The sequence below is a fragment of the Copadichromis virginalis genome, linkage group LG7 (assembly GCF_057382275.1).
Source record: "Copadichromis virginalis isolate Kocher_CV1m ecotype Utaka linkage group LG7, C_Virginalis_male_GT1.1, whole genome shotgun sequence".
Taxonomy (NCBI): domain Eukaryota; kingdom Metazoa; phylum Chordata; class Actinopteri; order Cichliformes; family Cichlidae; genus Copadichromis; species Copadichromis virginalis.
The window spans coordinates 59260804-59285366 of record NC_140624.1 but is presented as its reverse complement, the minus strand read 5'-3'; the positions used below and the strand labels follow the sequence as shown (position 1 = coordinate 59285366).

Here is a 24563-nt window from a genome sequence, read left to right as displayed (position 1 = left end):
CTTTGTCCACACATTTAATACATGCAGGCTCAAATATATTTATATATACGCCCAGTAATATTCAGTGTCCTTAAACAAGTTGTAGGTTAACCAAATGCTTTTGGTAGCCATTAACAAGTTTCTGGCACAACTCTGGATGGATACATGATCACCTTTCTGCTTTTGTGACCTTTGCCAGCACCATCTTACCCTTCCGACCATACACAAACATCACACGGGGAAGACAGGTCAGAGAGGTATAACAATGGAAAATGCACAACATGAGGAAAGATGAGGATGAAAAAGAACTCCCCCCAGACTGAGCTCCAACAGGGAGATCAGTTTGAGAACAGAAAAAAAACGTCTCAGCACTAGGGCTGCCACAAACAATTATTTCGATAGTCGACTAGTCACCAATTATTTTTGCGATTAGTCAGCTTGAAGTGTTTAAGGTATGTGCTAACTAAAAATAAAGACATGATAGTTTATTAAATTTTAATGAAATTTGCGGGTTGTTTCAGTGAAGTTCAATAAACTCAGCCGTCTGCTCCTTGCTACACAGTAAAAAACAGAGTGTCAATTTTACACTTACAGAGTTGATTTTAACTCTGCTTCAGATAACATTTGGTCCCACTCAAAATTAGAGTAAAATTTACTCTATGGCCAGTGTTAACTTTTTAGTGTTAATTCTACTCAGTTTAGTGTCAAAATTAACAACAAAATGTGTAAAAATATTTAACACTGAGGGTTATTCACACTGTTTAGAGTAATATGATTTCACTTTATAGAGTTATTTTTAGTCCAAGTTCACTCTAGTGTGTAATAATATTTCATTTTCATTATTTTTTCATATTTATCATATGATGCTCTATTTCTAAATGGCTGTGATCTATCCTATATTATGAAAATAACTACAAACATACAGGTTACAGTAACAGCATTTATTAGCATAACAAACTCTTACAAATGACAGTAGCTATGATGCTCACCAGAGAAAGCAATATGGGACCACAAAGAGGGCGTTGTCATTCACTCCATACGACAATTGTATGTCAAAAGGCCTGGGATAATGCAGGCTGTCAACATGAAAGACAACTAAATCTTGCTTTGTCCTGGTCAACTCATAAGCGTGGAAATGTTCATGAAAGGCTACTGTACATAATGGCAAAGTGAGAAGTACCAGTTTCTCATGTATTATCAGAACTGACTCAATCTGGTAAAACACAGGCATTTCAGACACTACTTTGCCACAAATAACCAAATGCGGGCGGTAAACAATACCATTCTGTTTAGCCCAGTTCACTTTCATAACTTGAACTCTATTGGGCAGTTAAGATAAGATAAGATAAGATAGAACTTTATTAATCCCTCGGGTGGGTTCCTCTGGGAAATTCGATTTCCAAAAAAGCACAGCACCGACAGAAGTTACAGAGTTATACACACACACATATATATAAATACAGAGACAATATAAATAAAATATACGAAGGGGATAAATAGAATAAATAGGAATAAAAATAAAAATACAAGTGAATTGCACATTTCAAGTATTGAGTCTATTGCACCGTTGACTATTTACAAAAGTATTGCACAAAAGGTATTGCACAGTGAGGTGAAGAGGCACTACAGCTTAGTTGTTCCCTCCTTTGTCCTCCTGTTCCCCCTCCCTCTCCCCTCCAGAGAGGAGTTAAACAGTCTGATGGCGTGTGGGACAAAGGAGTTTTTAAGTCTGTTAGTTCTTGTCTTTGGGAGAAGCAACCTGTCACTGAACAGACTCTTCTGGTTGTTAATGGCCGTGTGCAGAGGATGCCTGGCATTGTCCATAATGTCCATCAGTTTCTTTAATGTCCTTTTCTCTGCCACTGTCACCAGAGTGTCCAGCTTCATGCCGACCACAGAGCTAGCCCTCCTGATCAGTTTCTCCAGCCTGGATGAGTCCTTCTTTGCTGTGCTGCTCCCCCAGCACACCACAGCATAGAAAAGTACTCCAGCAACCACCGACTGGTAAAACATCCTCAGGAGCTTCCTGCAGATGTTAAAAGACCTCAGCCTCCTGAGGAAGTACAGTCGGCTTTGGGCTTTTTTATACAGGTGCTCTGTGTTGCATGACCAGTCCAGTTTATTGTCCACCCACAGCCCGAGGTACTTGTACTTGTTGACCACCTCCACCTCCTCCCCCTCTATCTGAACCGGCAGTGGACCTGGTCTAGACCTCCCGAAGTCCACAACCAGTTCCTTAGTCTTTGAGGTGTTGAGTTGCAGGTGGTTTGTGTGACTCCATGCGACAAAGTTCCTCACCAGACTTCTGTACTCCTCTTCCTGATCATCCCAGATACACCCCATGATGGCTGTGTCGTCTGCAAACTTCTGAATGTGGCATAATTCAGAGTTGTAGCAGAAGTCAGAGGTGTACAGGGTGAAGAGAAGAGGGGACAGCACAGTTCCCTGTGGTGCTCCTGTGCTGCTGACCACTGTGTCAGACGTGATGTCCTTCAGCCTGACGTACTGTGGTCTGTCGGTGAGGTAGTCGGAGATCCAAGCCACCAGGCAGGGGTCCACCTCCATCCTGTTCAGTTTTTCTTGAAGCATACAGGGCCGGATGGTATTAAAGGCACTGGAAAAGTCAAGAAACAGGATCCTGACCGTGCCTTTTCCCCCATCCAGGTGTGAGTGGGCTCTGTGTAGGAGGTACAGGATGGCATCCTCCACTCCGACACCCGCCTTGTATGCAAACTGTAGTGGGTCCTGGGCATGTTGTACCTGTGGTCGGAGGAGGTTGAGGAAGAGCCGCTCTAGAGTCTTCATAAGATGTGACGTCAGTGCCACCGGTCGGAAGTCATTCAGCTCATTGGGCCGGTTCTTTTTGGGGACCGGGACGATGCAGGATGTCTTCCATAGGGCGGGCACTCTCCCCAGTCGCAGACTGAGGTTGAAGACTCGTTGTAGCGGCTCCCCAAGTTCAGCAGCACACGCCTTTAGCATCCTAGGACACACCTTGTCTGGGCCTGCTGCCTTTCTGGGGCGAAGCTTCCTCAGTTGTCTCCTGACCTGATCCACTGTGACACTGGGAGATGTTTGGGAAGAGGGGAGGGGGGGAGATGTCTTGCTGCTGAGAGAGGGATTGGAGGAGGGGGGTGTCATGGTGTCAGGAAGGGGGGGAAGCGAGGGAGGTAGGAGAGTGGGGATTGGACTCTGTAGTGAAGGTGAGGGTGGGGGGGTTGTGGGCTGGTCAAACCTGTTGAAGAAGTTGTTGAGTTCGTTTGCCTTCTCCACAGTCCCCCCCACTGTGCTTTTCTTGGTGTTGTGGCCTGTGATGGTTTTCACACCATTCCAGACCTCCCTCATATTGTTCCTCTCCAACTTCTGCTCCACCTTCCTCCTGTAGGTGTCCTTTGCTTCCCTCAGGCAGCGTTTCACCTCCCGCTGTGCTGCCTTCATCTCCTCCTTCACTTTGCTCCTGAAAGCCTTCTTCTTCATGTTGAGGACAGCTTTGACTTCCTGTGTTACCCACGGTTTGTTATTAGGATAACACCGTACCGTCTTAGCAGGGGCGACCGTGTCCACACAAAAGTTGAGGTAGTCTGTAAGACAGTGTGTCGCCCCCTCTATGTCCTCACCATGTGGGCTCAGGAGCACATCCCAGTCTGTGGTGTCATAACAGTCCCTCAGAGCATCCTCCTTTTCTGGGGTCCATCTCCGGATGGAGCGCGTTGTGACCGGCTGCCTTTGGACGAGGGGTGTGTATTGTGGCTGTAGGTAAACCAGGTTGTGGTCTGACTTCCCTAGTGGGGGGAGGGGGGTGGCTCTGTATGCATCTCTCACATTAGCATACAGTAGGTCAATTGTCCTGTTGCTTCTTGTGGGACAATTCACAAACTGGTGAAAAGCAGCCAGAGTAGAGTCCAGTGTGGCATGGTTAAAGTCTCCAGATATAATAATGAAAGCCTCGGGGTTTTGTGTCTGAAGTCTTGCTGTGACTGTGTGTATTTTTCTCACAGGCAGCTGTTGCGTCGGCCCTTGGAGGGATGTAAACACACACACAGATCACATGACTGAACTCCCGAGGTAGATAATATGGCCGCAAGCTAACAGCTAGCAGCTCCAGGTCCGGACGGCATACCGAAACTTTAACGGAGACGTGTCCAGGGTTACAGTATCTGTTGTTAACGTAGACAATGAGTCCCCCACCTCTGCTTTTTCCGCTGGCCTGCGTGTCCCTATCGGCTCTCACGGGTGTGAAACCGCATAGGTCTACGTTAGCCTGCGGCGTTAGCTCGGTTAGCCACGTCTCCGTGAAGATAAACAAGCTGCACTCACGGTATAGTCTGTGGTTGTTCAGAGCGCACAGTTCGTCAATCTTATTCTGTAACGAGTTCACGTTGCCCATGATCACTGTCGGGATTGATGGTTTGAATCGCCTCCGGTGATCCGCTCTCCTCGCTCCAGCTTTGCAGCCTCTGTAGCTCCTCTTTAGCTCGGCCGGGATGTTGTGTCGCATGCCGGTCTGTCCCTTTGTTTTTAGTGCCAGCAGCTCCGCTCTCGAATAGATGAAGGAACTGGTTCCAGAAGTTTTAAAAAGTGCATTATCCATCTTGTATCGCTATATCTAAGAGGTATAAGTAGAGGAAGGTGAAAAAAAGTTTGAAAAGCCTAGTCTAAAAAGTTAAAGTTAACAAAAAGGTGCGGTGTTGCAGAGCTACTTGGAGAGGCTGCCGTCACTCCAGCGCCATCTTGAACATTTGCATTGCTATTGCAATTCCAGAACCTCCTTTTACCATATCTAAAGACACCATTTTTCCTGGACCAATGTCTAACCGACTAAAGGTTGTTGAAGATTGCCAAATGTATGCCATATAATCCTGGTGTTTTTTGGCCAGCGTTTTGGTGATATTTTTGAATGATTTGAGCTGTTTCTTGAAAAAATTGTGCTTACCTTCATAGCACATGCACCAACTATGAAGTACAAGCCCTATTTTTTTGGATGCAGCGAGGATAATGGATAAGAAAATGGTGCTTTGGTAAAAGTTTTTTCTGGGGATACAACATCTTGAACAGTTTGTGGTGTTCCACAATCAAATGTTTTAAATATACACACATACCTTGAGATAACATAGTTAACATTGTATTTTCTCCTATCTGTAGTAATAAAAGTAGTAGGTCCCAATGTTGGTCAGTAGAGGTTACCAAATCTCCAAACATGAGGGGAACATTCCTCAGTAAGCACCATGTCTGAATAGCATTCAGTCCCAGATCATTAGACTCTCCACCTAAATTCACAGCTACTGGCCTATTGTTTTTCTCCATGAATCCATAATCAAAACTTTGTATTCTCAAATTCAGTTCTCCCAATGTAAGATGTTGTTCTTTTAAATACAAAAACAATAACTTCAGTTCGTACTGGGCCACTCCTTCCAAAACATCATGCATCACATCAACTGAGAAGTTCTCAGTTGTGTGAAAATATGTAGCCACTTCTTGTTCTTCGATAAGCCAGGTCCGAGACAGCTCCAATCAACCAGAACTCTGTTATTATAGTTCCGAATTGGTAGATCTCATTCAATGTCCTCCATCGAGAGTGTCACAAGACACACGACGCAACCGACCATCGAGTATCCGGCAGCAAACGTCTCTGCAGGACAATTAGGCTCTCCCAAGCCTAGGAGTTGTCAGTTCCATTAAGGGACCAGTTGAGCAAATCCATAATTCTTCTTTAGGTTTTTAGAGAGTCTGGGAGACTCTCTTAGGGATAGAGAATACGCGAGACTATACAAAAGACATGAGATGCCAAGCGTGAAAGATAAGGGAGAGGGAGAAGGAGAAAGTGCGACTGCCTTCATCAAGAGCCAAGAGAGAAATTTTGCCCCAGAGACAACAGATGTATCCCCTAATGGGATACATCACTAAAGGTGGTTGAGAATAATGGGGCTAAGGTCCTGAAGGGCTTCCAGACAGGCAGATCTGGTTGGCCACCAACCAGACACAGTGTTGGTTGACAAGGAATAGAAGACCACAGTTGTGATACATGTGGTAGTCCCAAGGGACAGCAACATCAGCCAGAAGGAACACAAGAAAATAGAGAAGTGCCAGGGTTGAGTGAATAACTGAAGCAGATCTGGAAGGTGCACAGTGTTCCTTAATAATAGAAGAATTGAGGGCTCTAACCCCGAAACTGGAAGATTGGCTCAAGCAGATTTCAGGCACAACAAAGGTCATTATCAAGAATTACACAATTAGTACTGTGCCAAAGCCTCAAACTTCCAGGCATCTGGTAGAGCACCCATGCTTGAGAAACATATCACCCCCCCTCAGAGTGAAAGGGTTTTATTTATTTATTTATTTTTAAAATACTGATTAAGGCATACTAGATGATACATAGCCACCTGCGATGCATCTACTGAGCTGACAATGTGGCCAGACTAAAAGTAGTCACCCAACCAAGAGCACAACTGCCCCAACTCACTCACAATGTCTCATCAGACGAGACGTATACAAATGTAAACACTGCGCTATGCACCATCCCTATTAACAGTATCACTGAAACCAGTGAGTGCATATATACCACTGCGACAATAATCCTTGAAATACTTATTACGTATAAGATCTATAATGCATTTAAAGGAAGACACCTTTGAAGAAGAAGGCTTAGAATTAAAATAGAATGGAATAGAATAGCTTCTCCGCGAATTGGTACCTGCTGGTGCTGGAGGGGTTTGTGTGTCCCAGGGATCCCAGGGGCTATGTTGTCTGGAGGCCTTTGCCGCTTGGTAGGGTCTCCCATGGCAAATTGGTTCTGGGTGAGGAACCAGACAAAGAGGGATTTAGAAGAGTAGAACATCAAGGAACAGTTCACTCTGCCCCGGATAGGGTGCCCCACCCTGGAGCCAGGCCTCATCTCATAAGCAATGCCAGCCCATCCTTATTTAGGCAATCTCAAAGAAGTTCCTCCAGATGTAATGGTCTTCTGGCATGGCCTTTGGTCTATAGTTTACCTCACAGATTTTCACTGGGATTGATTTGAATTCAGTTAAATTCAACTCAATTTTATTTACACAGTTGGTCAGCGTTTTAGAACACCCCAATTTTTCCAGTTATTTACTACAATTCAAGTTGTTCTAGTCCAATAAATAGTTTAAAATGATACAAAGGTTAACTGCCACAGGTAAAAAAACAACAACAAAAAAACAACAAGAACAACAAAAAAAACCCAACAAACCCAAAAGGTAAGGTTACCCAAAAACTTTTTCACGGAACTCAAAATGGGTTAACAATTTAAAGCTGTTCTGCAACAATGGAGGTTGATCAAGCCTTGAAAGGCTTCGCCCCAAGTCCAGCACCCTGAGACTGCACACTAAGTGGAAAGGAGGCCAAGGACTAGTGAGTGTCAGAGCCATTATCACTATCCAGGGTGAAAAAACAAAATGCATGAGTACATCTGGAAGATGGCTGCAACTCATCGTGTGCTTAGTAAATGCCCCGGGCAACAGAAACCTGAGGAAGAACAGAAACTGCCCTGCACAGCATGCACTACCAATAGACAGGAAAGGTGGCTGATATAGAAAATTCTTACCAATGGTTGGAGAAGGTTGGACTGAAAGATGGCTCAGACGCATGACTCATGGCAGCAATGGGAACAAGCTCTAAGCACAAGATCTATAGAGACAGGATCCCCAGATGCAGGGTCAAAGATGACCCTGAAACAATCTGGCATATAAATATAGGGTGCAAGATTGTTTCAGACAGGGCATACAGGAACATCTGTGCTGAGTATGGCTGTGTAAAGGTGGTGAGAATGACAAAAGTAAGATCTTGTGAGACCAGATGCAGATGGAGAAACTAGTAGTTGACTAACCAACCAGACATAGCAGTGGTGGATAAGCAGAGGAAAAAGGCCGTAGTGATAGATACAAAGTGATAGCAACTAGGGCTGGGCCATCTTATACTGTTCACAGTAATACCAGTATAATGTTAGGCAACGATAAGAAAATGAAGTATCGCAATGGAATATGGATAAAACGTGCATGCACAGTGCCTTTCTTTCCATACGCACATGGCCGAAAAAGCATAGCGGCAGCGGAGAATGAGAAGGGAGAAAGCGCATCGTTGAGTGAAACGGATGAGCCAGAATGGCTTTGTAAAAATGGTGCCACTTCAGTGGTGTAGAACTGGTTTGGTGTTTGTCCGTCAGATACCCACCAAAGCACTTTCTTTTTTTTTTTTTTTTTTGGTAGAACATGCAAGCGGGCCGTCGTTATTGCCGTATTTGTTGGACTAAGGCATTCGTAAATCTGGGAGTAATCTGGGTCCTAAACAGTGTTGCCAATTTAGCGACTTTGTCGCTATATTTAGCGAGTTTTCAGACCCCTTAGCGACTTTTTTTCTAAAAAAAAGACGTGAAAGCGCGTATCGCTTTTACTTTCAACAAGCAGCGGGTGCTGCAACGCAGTCAGTTCTTCTTTTACTCTTTTACTCTTATGCTGTTTTGTGGATCACAAGGTTTAAAACTACTTATAAACACACACACACACACAAAGTAACTCCACCAGAGTGCCTATTTCAGGTCACTTTTGCCGGTCCAAGCCCGGGTAAAGGAGCAGGGTTGGAATTGTGACATTAAAAAAAAAAAAAATTGCTAAAAGAAATTTAATTTGTAGTTCTAAATAAACTCTAAATGCATTTAGAACGTTTTTTACTCACTTTGTGTCTCTTCCACGATGTTATTTCTCTCTCCAACAACATAGGTTACAATTAGATTAGCATGACCAATTATGCAAATTAGGTGATGACGTCATTTAGCGACTTCTAGCGACTTTTAGGACAACCAATAGCGATTTTCCTTACTGAGGAGTTGGCAACACTGGTCCTAAACTCCATCCCTTTCAAGTCCCAAAGTCAAACAAACACTGCAGCATCACTGAGAGTTAAAAACTGTCTAAATTCTTTCATCTTTAATAAAAACGATCAGCATTGCTGCTTTGCCAGGTGTAACTATGAAGTTTAACATCCAGGCATCCATGAAAACAGAATTTATTACATTTAACGGAGTTAGAAGTTAGCGGAAGTTAGCTCGCTACCTAAGCATGATATAGCATGTTCTGACTGAGAGATTTCTGAAAAAATTCAAATGTACAGCTCTGCTATCACTTCCAACATAAATGAAGACAGAAAACTAAACAGCAGTGACGTTTGTAAGGTTACTGAAGTTGGGCTAGGTGGTATATAATGATGTGCTGCGTGATCGCTAGCGACACAGCTATGTTAGCATAACATAAACAGTGAAGCTAGAGGATGAACGCTAACGCTTTTCCACTCGATAAAAGTTAACGTGAAGGTTCCTGATGGTTAGAGACAAATGCAATCGCATGGCAGGATGCTGTAAACGGACCAAACTTCAGTTAGGAGAACAACTGAGATAATCCATCCACAATACAAGGTTAGTCATTAATATACTGCAACAACATGGGAATAGAGCAGCTGTGATAGAATACAGCATTAATGAATCAAAGGTACAGAAGTGGAGGAAACAAGAAGAATGAGTTGAATGAAGTTTGATTTATCTGACTGCTTTGTTTCACTTAATGTGTCTTATAATCCCGTGCACCTTATAGTCCGAAAAATACATATTTGATTTTTTTATTTGGCACACTGCAGTTTAATGTTGCAAAGCACCTCTTTTTAACTTCAGTGGATATTATACATGGTTATGCTCAGGATATCTCAGCCCATTTCTACTGGAAATGCCTTTTGGTTAAACTTTCAGCAAGGAATTTGCATTTGCACTGTTACATTTCTATATAGCTTTAATGCATCTAAAAAACGGCTGCTTGTTTAAGTGAAAATAAACGGATGGCATTTTTTTTTGTTGTGGAGTTGTATTTTGTCTCACATCAATTATATCGTCAGTTATATCGTTATCGCAAATTTTCAAAAATATATCGTGATAAATATTTTTGGCCATATCGCCCTGCTCTAATAGCAACTAGGGCTGGGCGATATGACCCAAAATTCATATCTCGATATTTTTTACCTGGACGGCGATATAAGATATATATCTCGATTTTTTATTTTTTTTTTAAGCCATAAAGTAAGAACAAAAAGAGAGTTCTTAGTAGAGATGGACCGATCCGATATTACGTATCGGTATCGGTCCGATACTGACCTAAATTACTGGATCGGATATCGGAGAAAAATAAAAAATGTAATCCGATCCATTAAATATCACAAAAGCACCTCACAAAACTTGCAACACGCCGTAACTCACCTCAGAACGTTAGCACGTCGGAGCAGTATGCATCACGTGATAGAGCGGCTGTGGCATGCGGGACCTGTCGGTGGTCTGGATAGCATGTGGAGCTTCGCTAGCAACCCGGCATTTCATCTCCGACAAAGTTATCCCCGAGAGAAGTAAAGCAAGTGTGTAAGTCCATCTCTGAATGTTTGTAAAGCATTCCTGCGTTAAGCTTAACAAACGACTGCCTCTTCTTGCTGCTACTTCAATCATGAAACTGCTTAACGATCAGCTGATCGGCTTTTCTGTCGGGAGTACGTCTCTCTTGTTTGCTTTTGGCCCACTTTGCACCAGAAAGAGGAAACCAGCGGCTGAACAACAGCAGCACGTTTAAGCTCTATAAGCTGTTGTTAGAATTTATTTAATATTACTTTCTACTCGAGGATCTTTTTCTACATAGCTGACGGCTGGTAACTGTGCAGGGGCGGATCTAGCAAAGTTTAGCCAGGGGGGCCGATAGGGCATTAACAGGGAAAAGGGGGCACAAAGACATACTTTTCTTTCTTATTCTCATTTAAAATGTCTAGCTTTTAATAAATAATTATCTGACAGCCAAAGTTTTAATTTGATGCAAAATGAATAGAAGTCCATTACTGTATATAGTAACTATTAAGTCTAATATATATATATATACCCTAGTAAGCTATAGTACTTTTTCCTTTGTGAAGGTACCATCTGTGCAGTCTGCAATTTTGTTGAAGAAAGATGTTGAATCTATTTAATATTTCTTGAAAAATAATTGATTTCTGTGCATTTTTTTTTCCACACTGCATCAAATTAAGGTTGATTACGTCGATTAAGCATCATGAGGTGGAGCGTGAGGGGTGGTTCCCTATTTTTTATTTATTTATTTTTGTTGTTGCTGGGAGTTGGAACCCTATTAGTTAGGTTGCTTAATATATATGCTAAGTACTCTTTAAAATACCAGAATAGGGAGGATGGTGTAGGTTTAAGTTTATTAGATTGATCAGTATTGCTGAACTATGAAATATTTTTTTGGATACAGGTATAACAGAATAGCTTTAGTGTAGTTGTTGTTTTAAACTTGAGTATGAACTTATACAAAATGCAGCAAGATATTTAAAAAACAGTTTTGTTGATTAAAAAACACTATATCGGATTCATATCGGTATCGGCAGATATCCAAATTTATGATATCGGTATCGGTATCGGACATAAAAAAGTGGTATCGTGCCATCTCTAGTTCTTAGTCAAAGCTGTGTCCCAGATGTCACACAGGCACTTTTATTAACATACAGCATAGATGTACATAAGATTTACTCAAAAATAAATTATGAGCATTTATTAAATAATCATGCTCCATAAATAAAAGAAAACAATGTTGTTTTTGTGCATAACAAAAAGCTCACAATTGTGCAGTCAAAATGTAAACTAAAAGACGCTGAGCATAGTAACAAAGACAGATTTCACAGCTGCTCTGTTCCCAACTTCTACTGTGTGACTGACAGCATTGAGTTTGAAATCCTCTTCGTAACCACGTCTCTTAACAGGTGCCATTTATAGTCCTTATACACAGTAGGGTAATATTACGTTGAAGCACAGTACGTATCACTCCGCGAAGGCTCCTCGGTAGCCGTAATGCTCTGACAATCCATCAAGCGGTGCAGCACCGTAGCTTACCAAAGTCGTACTAAAACATTTTTGACAGATTGCTGAGCGCTGTGTACCACATAAAATCGGTTCGCGGCCATCAAGCACAAACAGAATTCATACATAAGGCGCGCTGTCAACTTTTGAGAAAATGCAAGGATTTTAGGCTGTGCAGTGCCTCTGGGCTGCATGGCGTTAGCGTGGTTAGCTCGTTAGCGTGGTTAGCTAGCTAACACGTTGACGGCGTCCAGCCCCACGCACGGGGCGATGTGCAGTAACCCTGACATGGCAAATCTCCGTTAACATCTTGTTGCTTCCTGCAGGTGAAGCGATGGGGGAGGAGGGGGAGCTGTGTTCAGTGAAGGAGGGGCGAGGCCGAGTAACGTTGCGTAAAGACAAAAGTGGACGAAAGAGAGGCAAACTTGCGGCTCCACAAGTATAATTATAACGTAACATAGACTATATCGATATAAAGGATATTGTCACACCTTATATCTCGTATAAAAATATATCGATATTTTTTAAAAACTCGATATATCGCCCAGCCCTAATAGCAACATCAAGAAGAAGTAACACAAGAAGTTCGAGAGATGTGGAGTGTTAAAACAACATTGGTCCCCATGAGCACAGTGACCTCTGTGGGGCAGTGACCCCCCAAACTAGGTGAGTGGCTTCAGCAGACCCCAGAGTGCAGTCCTAGATACTAGTCAGGGTCCTGTCTAGTAGAGGCTCTAAGACTGCGCTTTCCTGGACGGAAATCTTGGATATCCCTCCTGGGATCTGCTGAAGCCAAGGGGTATTAACTAGTGTGTGTGTACGTGTTTGTTTATTTGTTTTCTCCATTTAGGACTCATTGATGTCATTGTTTTCCTTAATATTTCAGTCGGACACTTACCTTTGCATGGCATTTCCAGTTCCAACTAGGCAAGATGCATATATTGGTGAGTTTTATCTTTTATTAATTTATTATATATTATAAAACCTACAGTGATTGGCAATTACAGAAAAAAATGTTTCTAGCTGACCTATAAGCTGGATACAAAGTAATAATGACAAGTTCAATTTATATCAACAGTTGAAATGGAAATTTTAAAGGCATCATTGCTATCACATGGTGTCACCATGATTACCTTTTGTATATCTCCTGTGTAAATTTCTTTTCACAATATAATATTTTATTAATTTCACTAAAAAAATTTGATAAAATTTCATATTTTGAAACATTTTTCAGGGAACTAAGTCATTGCTAGCTTTAAATTAATTAGAGGGTGGTGATGATCTTTCTCCAATTGACCAGTCTGATGTATTTTCAAAGAATCAGGCTGTTAGTCGATAAGGCGATTTGTTATGTGTGAACTTCACTGTCAATTTGAAGTTGAAATTTTTAACCAGTGTTTTTCTCTTCAGTGGACTTCATACCTCTTGCCAGTATGGATACAGTCCATCACATGCTGCTGTTTGGCTGTCAGACCCCTGTGTCCACCAACAGCTTTTGGTAATGCCCAACTTTAAATTAATTTTGTTAGTGTTTTTGTTGTTAGGAAAAAAGCCAGGACCCAGGAACAAAAAAAGGACCTTGCGTAAGAAGTGCAAGTTAAGCCTCTTTTTTATTATTACCTACTCGAATAGATTTGCCACAGTTCTCCATGCTTTTCAGGGGTTTCTATTAGGTCATAGTACCAGGTACTGAAATACTATCTGCTCAGCTGGGTTTTTAAAGTGATCAGAGCAGGTACTAAAATGTGACGTCGTCAGACTGCATGCCACCAATTGGCTGGTCAGTGTCGCCACTTAATGAGTCACGAGAGCATCTTATTCATGAAAAATCAAAACCACCATTTTTGAAACCCAGCAACAGTTGTAATGGAAAAAACTGTAATCTTAGACTATATTCTTATTTAAATACTTAACCATTATTAAAATAATGGCTAGCTGTGAACATCAGCACAGATCAAATCTAGTTTTGTTTAGTGCACCAATAATAGCTTTTTATTTTAGTTACCCACAACCACTGACTGTGGAAATGTAAATGCAGCATAAAAAAATGACTTAAGCAAGCATCATCTTCAAATGTAATATGAATCCCAAACTTGCACCTAGCTCTCACAGGCCTGCCATTTCTCTGCCCATTGGCACGAGAGTAGTACCCCTTCTAGCTGTATATGCACCACCAGCAAGGGAGTGGTCTCTGTGTCCCCCTTTGGGCACCTAGAGGCACCCGACCCTCAGAATGAGGAAGCCTCAGTCCCTAAAGGGGCTCCACTGGCAGGGATACGCTATTTTACCTGATATGTTTCCACCTAAGAGGCCCCACTTAAGCTCTATTCAGGTTGTCAGTCCAAGAGGTCTCTCAAGCACAAAAACTTTCTCTCTCTGCACACAAAAGTATTTTTTTTACTGTCTCAGGTATAACTCCCAGTTAGCATGTTAGATGTTCAAGGTACCATGTCAGTTGTTTTCATTATTGTATTTCATTGCTGTTCACCAAGAAGGTGACTCCAACAATGTTCAAATGTTACAATCAATAAAAAATGAGTATTCTTCTTAAATAATTGTAAATTCTCAGCCTGCAGGCCAAATGAGCCAGGTTAGGCAGGTGATACCTTTCCCTGCAGACACAGTGACAATGCCTCACCTACAGTGTTGCATGTCAGCTGGTAGCTCAGCCCCTCCTCAGTAGCACGCTTGTGCCCCTTTCTGTGAGTGATGACAACTGTTGCTGGTTCAGGCTTCCCCGTTTCCACAGAATTGTAAACATTACTGTGAGAAACCCTTTAGCAGTGATTAGGTTTTTCAGCATTAATGTGAGATTTCTAATTTTTGAGATGTTGTACAAATGGAAGAAAGCTCTCTTACATATTTGTCTCATATGCACACTTTTTTTAAAAAATTTATACCCTAGGTGCATCTATTAAGAACCTGTGTGCACAGGATTTTTAACATAAATTATGTTTTTAGTGTTAAACTGTAATTATTCTTGTTATCCATGAATTTTTAAATGTTACTATTTCCAAAAATAGCAAGGAAAAAGTAGTAAAGCATATGATGCCAAATTATAGTTATTCTCAGAGAAATCCTGTGTGCTGGCTCAAATTTGGGTATAAAAACTAGACTTCACTCTGTGTCAAGACTTTGCCTTAAAAAACTAAGAAATTAATGTTTTTATTTTAAGTAAGTTTTTGACAGATTGATAACATTTTCCTATCTTTATGACAGGTGCTCTAATAAAATGAACTGTAGATCAATTGAGTCCTTGGCTTGAATATTTTTTCAAATAACTAAACTAAACCTTGTTACTAATTCTGACAATGTAGTTTCATCCTGGTAGTTATATACCGTCTATGACTTCAAAGTGAAAATGCTTAGCAGTGGTTTTGACTGCTGTTTTTGCTTAAGGTACATATGAAAAGCAACATGTATTCACAAACTAAAAAACATACAAATTCTATTGGACAATTTTCTATTAGGTTATGTCTTTCTTAATGTCACTGTAAATTTACCTTATAGCTACACTGAATACATAATGTATGCTGACTGCAAGCAGATGCTGCAAGATCCAATGAGAGAGAGGCAAAGCTTAGTTATTTTTGAAGTGTGCAGTAAAGAGATGGTGGATATACTGGACAAAAATTCTTGAATATGTTGCATGAATATGAATTTGATAAGCAGAAGAAAAAGCAGAAGAACACAGAGAAGTTTTGAATGGATGTACTGAAGGAGGATATGTAGAAGGTTGGTGTGGGAGGGGGATGCTAGACATATGCCATGATGAGATGGAGCCTGGTCATTCACTGTGGCGACCCGAAAGGGTGCAGCTGATGCAACATGGTTCTTTTGATTTGATGCTATACAACTGTAATTTGGCCGTAGAATTGCTCAATGACAAATGGTCAACCTGTCCTTGACTTAGTCTTACTATTGAGTTCTTAATGACAAATATTCTCGTATTGTAATATTTGTAATATTATTTGCTTGTGCGTTTGTCTTTCGTTATGTAAATGCCTCTATATGCTTGCTCCACAGCAAATGGCTAAACTGGAGATAGTTGTTTGTTTTGTTCTGTAACTGCCTTTGGGATTCACTGTTTTGTGGTAATTCATTAAGGGACTGTGGCAGTGTGCAAGGCACTTGTGAGGATGAAGCAGCAATTATGTATGCCTGGGCTCGAAATGCACCACCTACCAAATTACCCAAAGGTATGTCTATGACTTTTTCTGTATTGAACTGCTGCAGTGAAAAGGGGTGGAGTTTTATTTTTGACATTTATGTTAAAAGAAGAATCTGTAGGTTTTATGTATAATATTGTTATGTAGTGTATGCTACTCATTTTTTTCCCTCTTCTTTTACTGTTTATATTCATGAGGTCTTATGTCCATTGTTAACCACTATTCTCTGTATTTTATCAGATGTTGGCTTTAAAGTTGGAAGAAGTTCAGGAATGTCCTACTTTGTACTGCAGATTCATTACGGAGATATTAGTGCTTTCAAAGGTGAGTCCTTTTGAAACATAAATATAATGTAATAAAAAAAATATATTATGTGCTCAAATTAAGCAGCTCAAATTAAAGCAGCAGTAATTCAGTAAAAATCTGGAAAGATCCAGAGTTTGAAAAGTAATTTTAAATACTACACTAAGACCATTCACCTCTGAAATAAAATGTTGCAATCTTTTATACCAAGTGCAATAACTTCTTCTAGTGTAGTGTAGTGTATATATCATTTCTGATATTTCTTTTTTTGTTTTTATTGAGCATCAACAATGTAGTACAAAGACATAGATATAGCAAGGCCACAATGCTCCTTTATATATATACTCCACCCCAAGAACATATTGGACACTGATCCAGAAGGAAAAAGAAATTAAAATAAATAAATGAATAAAGTGAATTTAAATGAGGTACAAGGAAGTTCACCATTTTTGAAGATGTGCCCTTAAAGGGGAATAGTTTACACAAAATGAATCCCAATCACACAGAAAAAAAAAAAAAGGATTTACGGCAGCTGTCAAGCATCTTTCAGGTGGATATGGTTTTAATTTACTCTAAATGTTTTAGCAATGTATCCCAAACAGCAAAGAATCTCTCCTTCGACCCCTTGAGAGCGTACTTTATCTTTTCCAACTGTATAAATTGTGTCAGGTCACTAAACCACAAAGCCGCTTTGGGTGGCTTTTTTGACTTCCAATGCAAAAGTATCCTTCTGCGTGCAAGCAGTGTAGTGAAAGTGATTATGTTTTTATGGCTCTTCCTTAGTGTTCTATATCCTCTCTCTGTGACACCAAATATGCCCATAACTGCATTGGGTTGAAGCTCAACATTCAATGCCTCGGACAATGTTTTGAAAATTGTTGACCAGTAGGCTTTTAAAGTTGGACATGACCAAAACATATGTGTTAAATCGGCAGAGGGATTTCTACATCTCTCACAGCATCTCTATGTTTGGAAATATTTTGGTTAGTCTTGCCTTGGAGTAATGAATGCGGTGTAGAATCCTGAACTGCATGATGTTTAATTAATTTGGCACAGAAAGTGCTGTTGTTTACTCTTAAAAGGGCGCTCTCCCAGGTCTCCTCCTCCAAAACCATCCCCAGCTCATTCTCCCAGTCTGCTTTGATCTTTGGCATTGTTATATTCTGAAAGGAGGCTATACAATTACTAATTCTTGAGATTAGGCCTTTAGGCTTAAATGTCAGTTTCAACAGATCATCTAGAGCAGTAAGTGGAGTTATATTTGGAAAGTCAGGGTTGTGATGCTGAAGGAAGTGACGAACTTGGAAGTATCTAAATAAGCTGGGCCGAGGGAGGTCAAATTTGTGTGATAAATCCTGAAAACTTGCCAAGACACCGTCTATATTAGATTAGATTAGATTAAACTTTATTAATCCCTCGGGTGGGTTCCTCCGGGAAATTCAGTTTCCAGTAGCAAAGCACCGACAGAAGTTGCATGTTACAGATACATTAAGGGGAATGAGAGTAAGGATATAAGCATAAATACACCATATATACACATATACACATATATAGATACAGAATATACAATATGGATAAATAGGATTGCTCATTTGAGTGAGTATATTGCACAGTGATTATTGCACAGTCAAATATAAGAAAAAAGACAAAACAAAAACAAATATTGCAAATATTGCACAGTGTAGAAAAGCACCTACAGCTCAGTTGTTCCCGCCCTCCCTTGTCCCCCTGTTTCTCCTCCCTCTCCCCTCCAGTGAGGAGTTAAACAGTTTGATGGCGTGTGGGACAAAGGAGTTTTTAAGTCTGTTGGTTTTTGACTTTGGGAGAAGCAGCCTGTTGCTGAATAGGCTCCTCTGATTGTTTACGACCGTGTGCAGAGGATGCCCAGCATTGTTCATAATGTCCAGCAGTTTCTTTAGTGTCCTTCTCTCTACCACTGTCACCAGAGTGTCCAGCTTCATGCCGACCACAGAGCCAGCCTTCCTGATCAGTTTCTCTAGCCTGCATGAGTCCTTCTTTGCTGTGCTGCTCCCCCAGCACACCACAGCATAGAAAAGTACTCCAGCAACCACTGACTGGTAAAACATCCTCAGGAGCTTCCTGCAGATGTTAAAAGACCTCAGCCTCCTGAGGAAGTACAGTCGGCTTTGGCCTTTTTTATACAGGTGCTCTGTGTTGCATGACCAGTCCAGTTTGTTGTCCACCCACAGCCCGAGGTACTTGTACTTGTTGACCACCTCCACCTCCTCCCCCTCTATCTGAACTGGCAGTGGACCTGGTCTGGACCTCCCGAAATCCACAACCAGTTCCTTAGTCTTTGAGGTGTTGAGTTGCAGGTGGTTTGTGTGACTCCATGCGACAAAGTTCCTCACCAGACTCCTGTACTCCTCTTCCTGATCATCCCAGATACACCCCATGATGGCTGTGTCGTCTGCAAACTTCTGAATGTGGCATAATTCAGAGTTGTAGCAGAAGTCAGAGGTGTACAGGGTGAAGAGGGGACAGCACAGTTCCCTGTGGTGCTCCTGTGCTGCTGACCACTGTGTCAGACGTGATGTCCTTCAGCCTGACGTACTGTGGTCTGTCGGTGAGGTAGTCGGAGATCCAAGCCACCAGGCAGGGGTCCACCTCCATCCTGTTCAGTTTTTCCTGAAGCATACAGGGCCGGATGGTATTAAAGGCACTGGAGAAGTCAAGAAACAGGATCCTGATCGTGCCTTTTCCCCCCATCCAGGTGTGAGTGGGCTCTGTGTAGGAGGTACAGGATGGCATCCTCCACTCCGACACCCGCCTTGTATGCAAACTGTAGTGGGTCCTGGGCATGTTGTACCTGTGGTCGGAGGAGGTTGAGGAAGAGCCGCTCTAGAGTCTTCATAAGATGTGACGTCAGTGCCACCGGTCGGAAGTCATTCAGCTCATTGGGCCGGTTCTTTTTGGGGACCGGGACGATGCAGGATGTCTTCCATAGGGCGGGCACTCTCCCCAGTCGCAGACTGAGATTGAAGACTCGTTGTAGCGGCTCCCCAAGTTCAGCAGCACATGCCTTTAGCATCCTAGGACACACCTTGTCTGGGCCTGCTGCCTTTCTGGGGCGAAGCTTCCTCAGTTGTCTCCTGACAAGGCTCTAAGAGAGGTGGCGATGCAAGATGCCGCTTCAATTTGGCACCAGTCTTCATCAGGGGTATTGAGCCAGTATATGATTTTTTTTGAACATTTGAGGACCAATAGTAATGGCGGAAATTTGGAAGTCCTAAGCCGCCTAGGTCTTTAGGCCTCTGTAACTGATCCAGACATATTCTTGGTTTTTCCCCATCCCATATAAATGAGATAGAATAGAATAGAATTCAACTTTATTGTCATTGCACATGCACAGGTACAGGGCAACGAAATGCAGTTTGCATCCATCCAAAAGTGCTTTAGTGATATAGATATATTACAATATATATTAACAATAATATAGATATGTAAGTATATTACAGAAATGGGTCTATTATGGTATGTATAATGGTATGTATATGGTAAGAGATCAGAGCTTTATCAATAGATTTAAAAAATGATTTTGGAAGGTAAAGTGGGATACACTGAAAAAGATAAAGAAACTTTGGGAGTATATTCATTTTTATACAATTTACCTTCCCTGCAAACGACAAATGAAGTGGCTTCCATTTCTTTAAGTCTGATTTGACCTTTTCAAATAACGGACAGAAATTTTCTTCATAGAGATTATGCAGATCTCTTGTTATATTTATGCCTAGGTATTTGAAGCCATTTTTGGCTGTTTTGAAAGGTGCAGCACTATTCTGTATTTGAAGAGCCAGATCGTTAACAGGATAACATTCGCTTTTACTGAAGTTCAGTTTGTACCCAGAGAAGGAGCCAAAGCTGCTTAAGGTGTGAATAATATCGGGGACAGATGAAACAGGATCAGATACATACATTAACAGATCATCTGCATAAAGGGACACTCTATGCTCTTTATCCATCCTATGGATACCCGCAATTGATGGCAAGGTTTTGAGTGTAATAGAGAGGGGCTCTATGGCCAGGGCGAATAACAATGGACTTATTGGACAGCCCTGACGGGTACCCCTTGTCAACTTAAAATAACGTGAACATTTACCATTTATGATTATAGAGGCTTTGGGTGATGTATATAAAAGTCATTTCTGATATTTCTAACATTAGTTTTCTGTTGTTTTTCAACCAAACACACAGTTGTAGGTTCTCTACATTTAACCTTTGGTGAATCTCTCAAACCTAAATACAGTATTGTACAAAAGTCTTGAGTCACCAGTCATTTCTTAATATTTTGCTAGGAAATGGGGAGTAGGTGCACAAAACACTGTTTTGTGCTGCCTGTCTGCTGACGGCCTCCTATAACATGCTTCAGCTTCACTCTACATGGATGCCTTTGCCTTTCTGCACGCCTTCCTATCTGAAGAACTATAAAATTTTCCTACTTGTATAGTTAAATAAATATCTACTATATTACCCAAAATGATTTATCATTAGTGGACAATGACAGTAGGTGCAGGATTTGTTTTAGAACCATTCCTTTAGCAAAAGAAGCAAGGAAACACTTCACTACACATAACACTTCATTACTGGCAAATTGTACATAAATGATCAAAAATAAAAATATTATTTTGCATAAAAATGTTCCCCATGGATTAACATTTCTCCTCAACATGTTTAGGACTGAGCTTAAACATGTCATACTTTCTTTAATTTACAGTAAATGCATCAGATTGTATAAAATTTGTCATGAGAGGACCACATATCTTTTGGGAAAAAAATCAGCTGTTAAGAACTTAGAAAAACAGATTTTAAAAAAGTATTAAAATATATAGTTTATAAAGTTTTTATATCTACAAGAGACAAGGCAAAACTGTTGGTTAAACGGTGCACATTTGCTCAACCAAGTGATTTCTCAGAGATGCTATTCTTAAAGTTTTAGCTGAGCTTCCACTTGCCAGTTTTATTAAACTGGATTTGACACCTTCTCTTCTTTATGAAGGCTTTCCTTGCTAACTTGCTAAAGGAGTTATTACAAACTTTCACGCACTACAGTCCATCTTCTCTATGTCACACAAGTTGTATCTAACTTGGGTACCACCTAAATTTGGTAAAAATTTGTCAACTTTCTTGAACACTATTAGCCTCTGGCCTTCTAGCCTGGGCTGATCAATTTGAGCTAACCAAGCAAGCCAAGGAAACTGCTGTTCTGTGTCACTTGTTCATTGACTTCAATGGGCCACTATTTTTAATTATTGATATTAATAATATTGGGCCATTGATATTATTAATATTGGCTATTTATTGATCCCTCTCTATCAACATTTATAACAACCAATAAATAAAAATTTATAAAGTAAACAAAAGTGTTGATTTTGCATATTTGTCCACCAGATGGTGCACTGCAATTTGCCAGTTGCAGCACCTGTGTTTGAAATGCCAAAAACACACCAGCTGATATGAGCAGAGTAGTGCAGCGCATGAATGAGTAAATAAAGGACTTCACATAATGAGTGTTTGTTTATGTTTTGTGTTGGAAAGAAAAAGAAATTGTCTGATACATTAGAAGATCAGATTTTTAAAACACCAAACATCAGTATCTTCTCCAAAATCTACATTGGTTAGGCTCTGATCATTTATGTTAATCGCAGCGTAACTGTATAAATATCATAGTCCCCTCTTATTTGCCTGTTGCAGATCACCATAGAGATTGCTCAGGACTTACTTTAAGAATGACTTCTAGGCCGTAAGTAATGAGTTAAATATATCAACTTTTCAGTTAATAATGAAACAAAATAAATTAGAAGATGTTTTAACAGTTGTTTCTTCAAGACTGCTTTCTGGTTGAGAACATCAAAGAATATAAACATTGATAACCTGAAAAAAAACTTTTTTGTTTTTGTCCTTCTGTTGGACTTCTAAAAAGGCAGCCATTCATTGCTGGCATATATTTGCTCATGTCTGTGGACACAGTTATCCTTCCAGGACAAAGAGGTATGCTATAAGTCTTTTAACATAGCACAGTCCAACCTGCAGTAAATCGTGTGTTTGTGTGTGACAAAGTCTCATTTACGGGTTTATGTACTTTGTCATATAACAAAACTAACTTGGATAGCGTCTTTATTTGTAAGTAACAAATTGAATAGGTTGATTTTGTTCATCTGGACGTAGCGTTTCGAGAAATGTTTCATCACTCATCCAAGTGACTTCTTCAGCCTCAGCTGACTGCAGGTTTTCCCAACCTTATAAACAGTACATTGCACATTTTCTTCTGTGATTGCAGCTATTCTATAACTCTCTGTGAATGGTACTCATGGCCATTGATCTATCGTCTATGATCAATGGTTGTTGATCAATGGTCATGAGAATTTCCATATTAATGATCAAGGAACTGACCTCACAGCCCAGTGTTTGTTTAGTGGGCTGGTTTCAGTTATTGTGCAATATACTGTTTATAAGGTTGGGGAAACCTGCAGTCAGCTGAAACTAAAGAGGTCACTTGCATGAGTGACGAAACGTTTCTCCCTTTGAATATACTATGTCCAGATGAACAGAATCAACCTTTTGGAATTTACTTATCTGGATGATTGAGCATGCATCAAGACAAATTGAATAAATATTTAAAAGTAAAGCCAGCTGTTTCAGTCTGTTCACAAATGCTTGATAGAATGCATGAATGGATAAGTCAGAAGAAAAGTGATGCCTGTCCTGACTTGCTTTGCTTTCCTGTGTTAGTTACAGATGCAGATGTCGCATGCGATTATACTTCATATCCAATCTACCCATTTGCCTTCAGGACCCACACACACCGCCTTGGTGAGAAAAACAAATAATTTTCTAACTTTTTCAGATCATTTTTTTTTTATCAGTATAAGTGTTAGTATGAATTAGTCTGTTTTTCACAGGTAAAGTGGTCAGTGGCTACAGAATCCGAGATGGGAAATGGACCCTGATTGGGAGACAATCCCCTCAGCTACCACAGGTAGGTCATCAAATCAAAGGCCCATTTTTGGGAACCACACAGTACTGTGCTTGAGCAAACTCTCATTTCTTTATATACTGCTCAAAAATATGTTTCTAAATCATGGTTGGCTTGGGGATCAAATACATTAAATAAATTGAAGGAACACTTTTAAAGTATAGTATCAAGTCAATTAAACTTCTGGGATACTGATCCGGGCAGTTAAATATTAGAAAGGTTGTTAATCAATTTCAGCTGCTTGATGTTGGTGAAAAGAACAACAGGTACACAAAAGAGGGTCAAGAATGAGACAAGCCCCAAAACGGCAATGGTTTTCCAGGTTGAGGGCCCTGACATTTTTTTCCATCCTCATCTTTCCTGACTGTATATATACTTTATATCCAGGTGATACTTAGACTTTAAAAAATGTTGGATAGATAGTCCAGTTCCTCTAGGATGGCCCGTTCATATGTGCCATTTGCAAAGGTTTGCTGTGTTTCTCAGCTTATTCTCAAGAGCATGAAGGAGAAAGGCAATTACTTTAGGAGAGCTGGGGAGTACAAGTTCCTTACCCAATTATAACTGGTATGTGTTCCTTTGTACAAGAAGGAACAGTATGAGCATTGCTAGATCCCTACAAAAAGATCTCCCACAGAGCATTGGTGTGAATGTCTATTACCGGAAAATCAAGCCATCCACATAATGTACTGTAAAAGAAAACATGATTCACCAGACTAGGCCACCTTTTTTCCATTGCTCTGTGTTATAGTTCTTATGCTTTACAATGCCCATTGTTTGTGCTTTAGAGGTGCACAGGGTTCAGCATGGGAACCCTGACTGGTCTGCACTGTGTATTCTGATACATTTCTATCAGAACCACACTTTTTTTGGCAGTTTCAGCCACATTCGCTCATCTGTTGGATCAATTCACACAGGCCAGTCTTTGCTCCCTATGTGCATCAGTGATGTACATGGAGTGACACATTTGGCTGCCCATGACCTTGTTGCTGGTCCTGTTGGGGCCGAGAGGGCCAGGCTGTGGGTGTGGACTCAAATGCAGACACAGAGGGAGGCAAAACAGGCGTGAACACAGTGCTTTATTTACAGTGCCTAGTGAACTTACAAAGCAGGAAACTATGAATGCTATGAACTGAGGGGCCAAACTATGAACATGAAACTCTGAGTGCTATGACTAGGTGCTAGATTTCACCGATGGATCCTGGGAATGGAAAAAGGGGCACCG

At 40.8% G+C, this 24563-nt stretch overlaps 1 protein-coding gene across 4 annotated transcripts in view; it reads left to right on the top strand.

Moving 5' to 3' along the window:
- Positions 1-24563, top strand: part of pam (peptidylglycine alpha-amidating monooxygenase) — a 61031-nt gene that overhangs the window by 13339 nt on the left and 23129 nt on the right. For all 4 annotated transcript variants that reach the window (XM_085464477.1, XM_085464478.1, XM_085464476.1 and 1 more), the window contains 8 exons: positions 12759-12816; positions 13283-13370; positions 15980-16071; positions 16282-16365; positions 22057-22105; positions 22286-22353; positions 23095-23175; positions 23265-23341. In XM_085464477.1, the coding sequence (XP_085320603.1) occupies positions 12759-12816; positions 13283-13370; positions 15980-16071; positions 16282-16365; positions 22057-22105; positions 22286-22353; positions 23095-23175; positions 23265-23341 (597 nt within the window). The remainder of the gene's footprint in view (positions 1-12758; positions 12817-13282; positions 13371-15979; positions 16072-16281; positions 16366-22056; positions 22106-22285; positions 22354-23094; positions 23176-23264; positions 23342-24563) is intronic.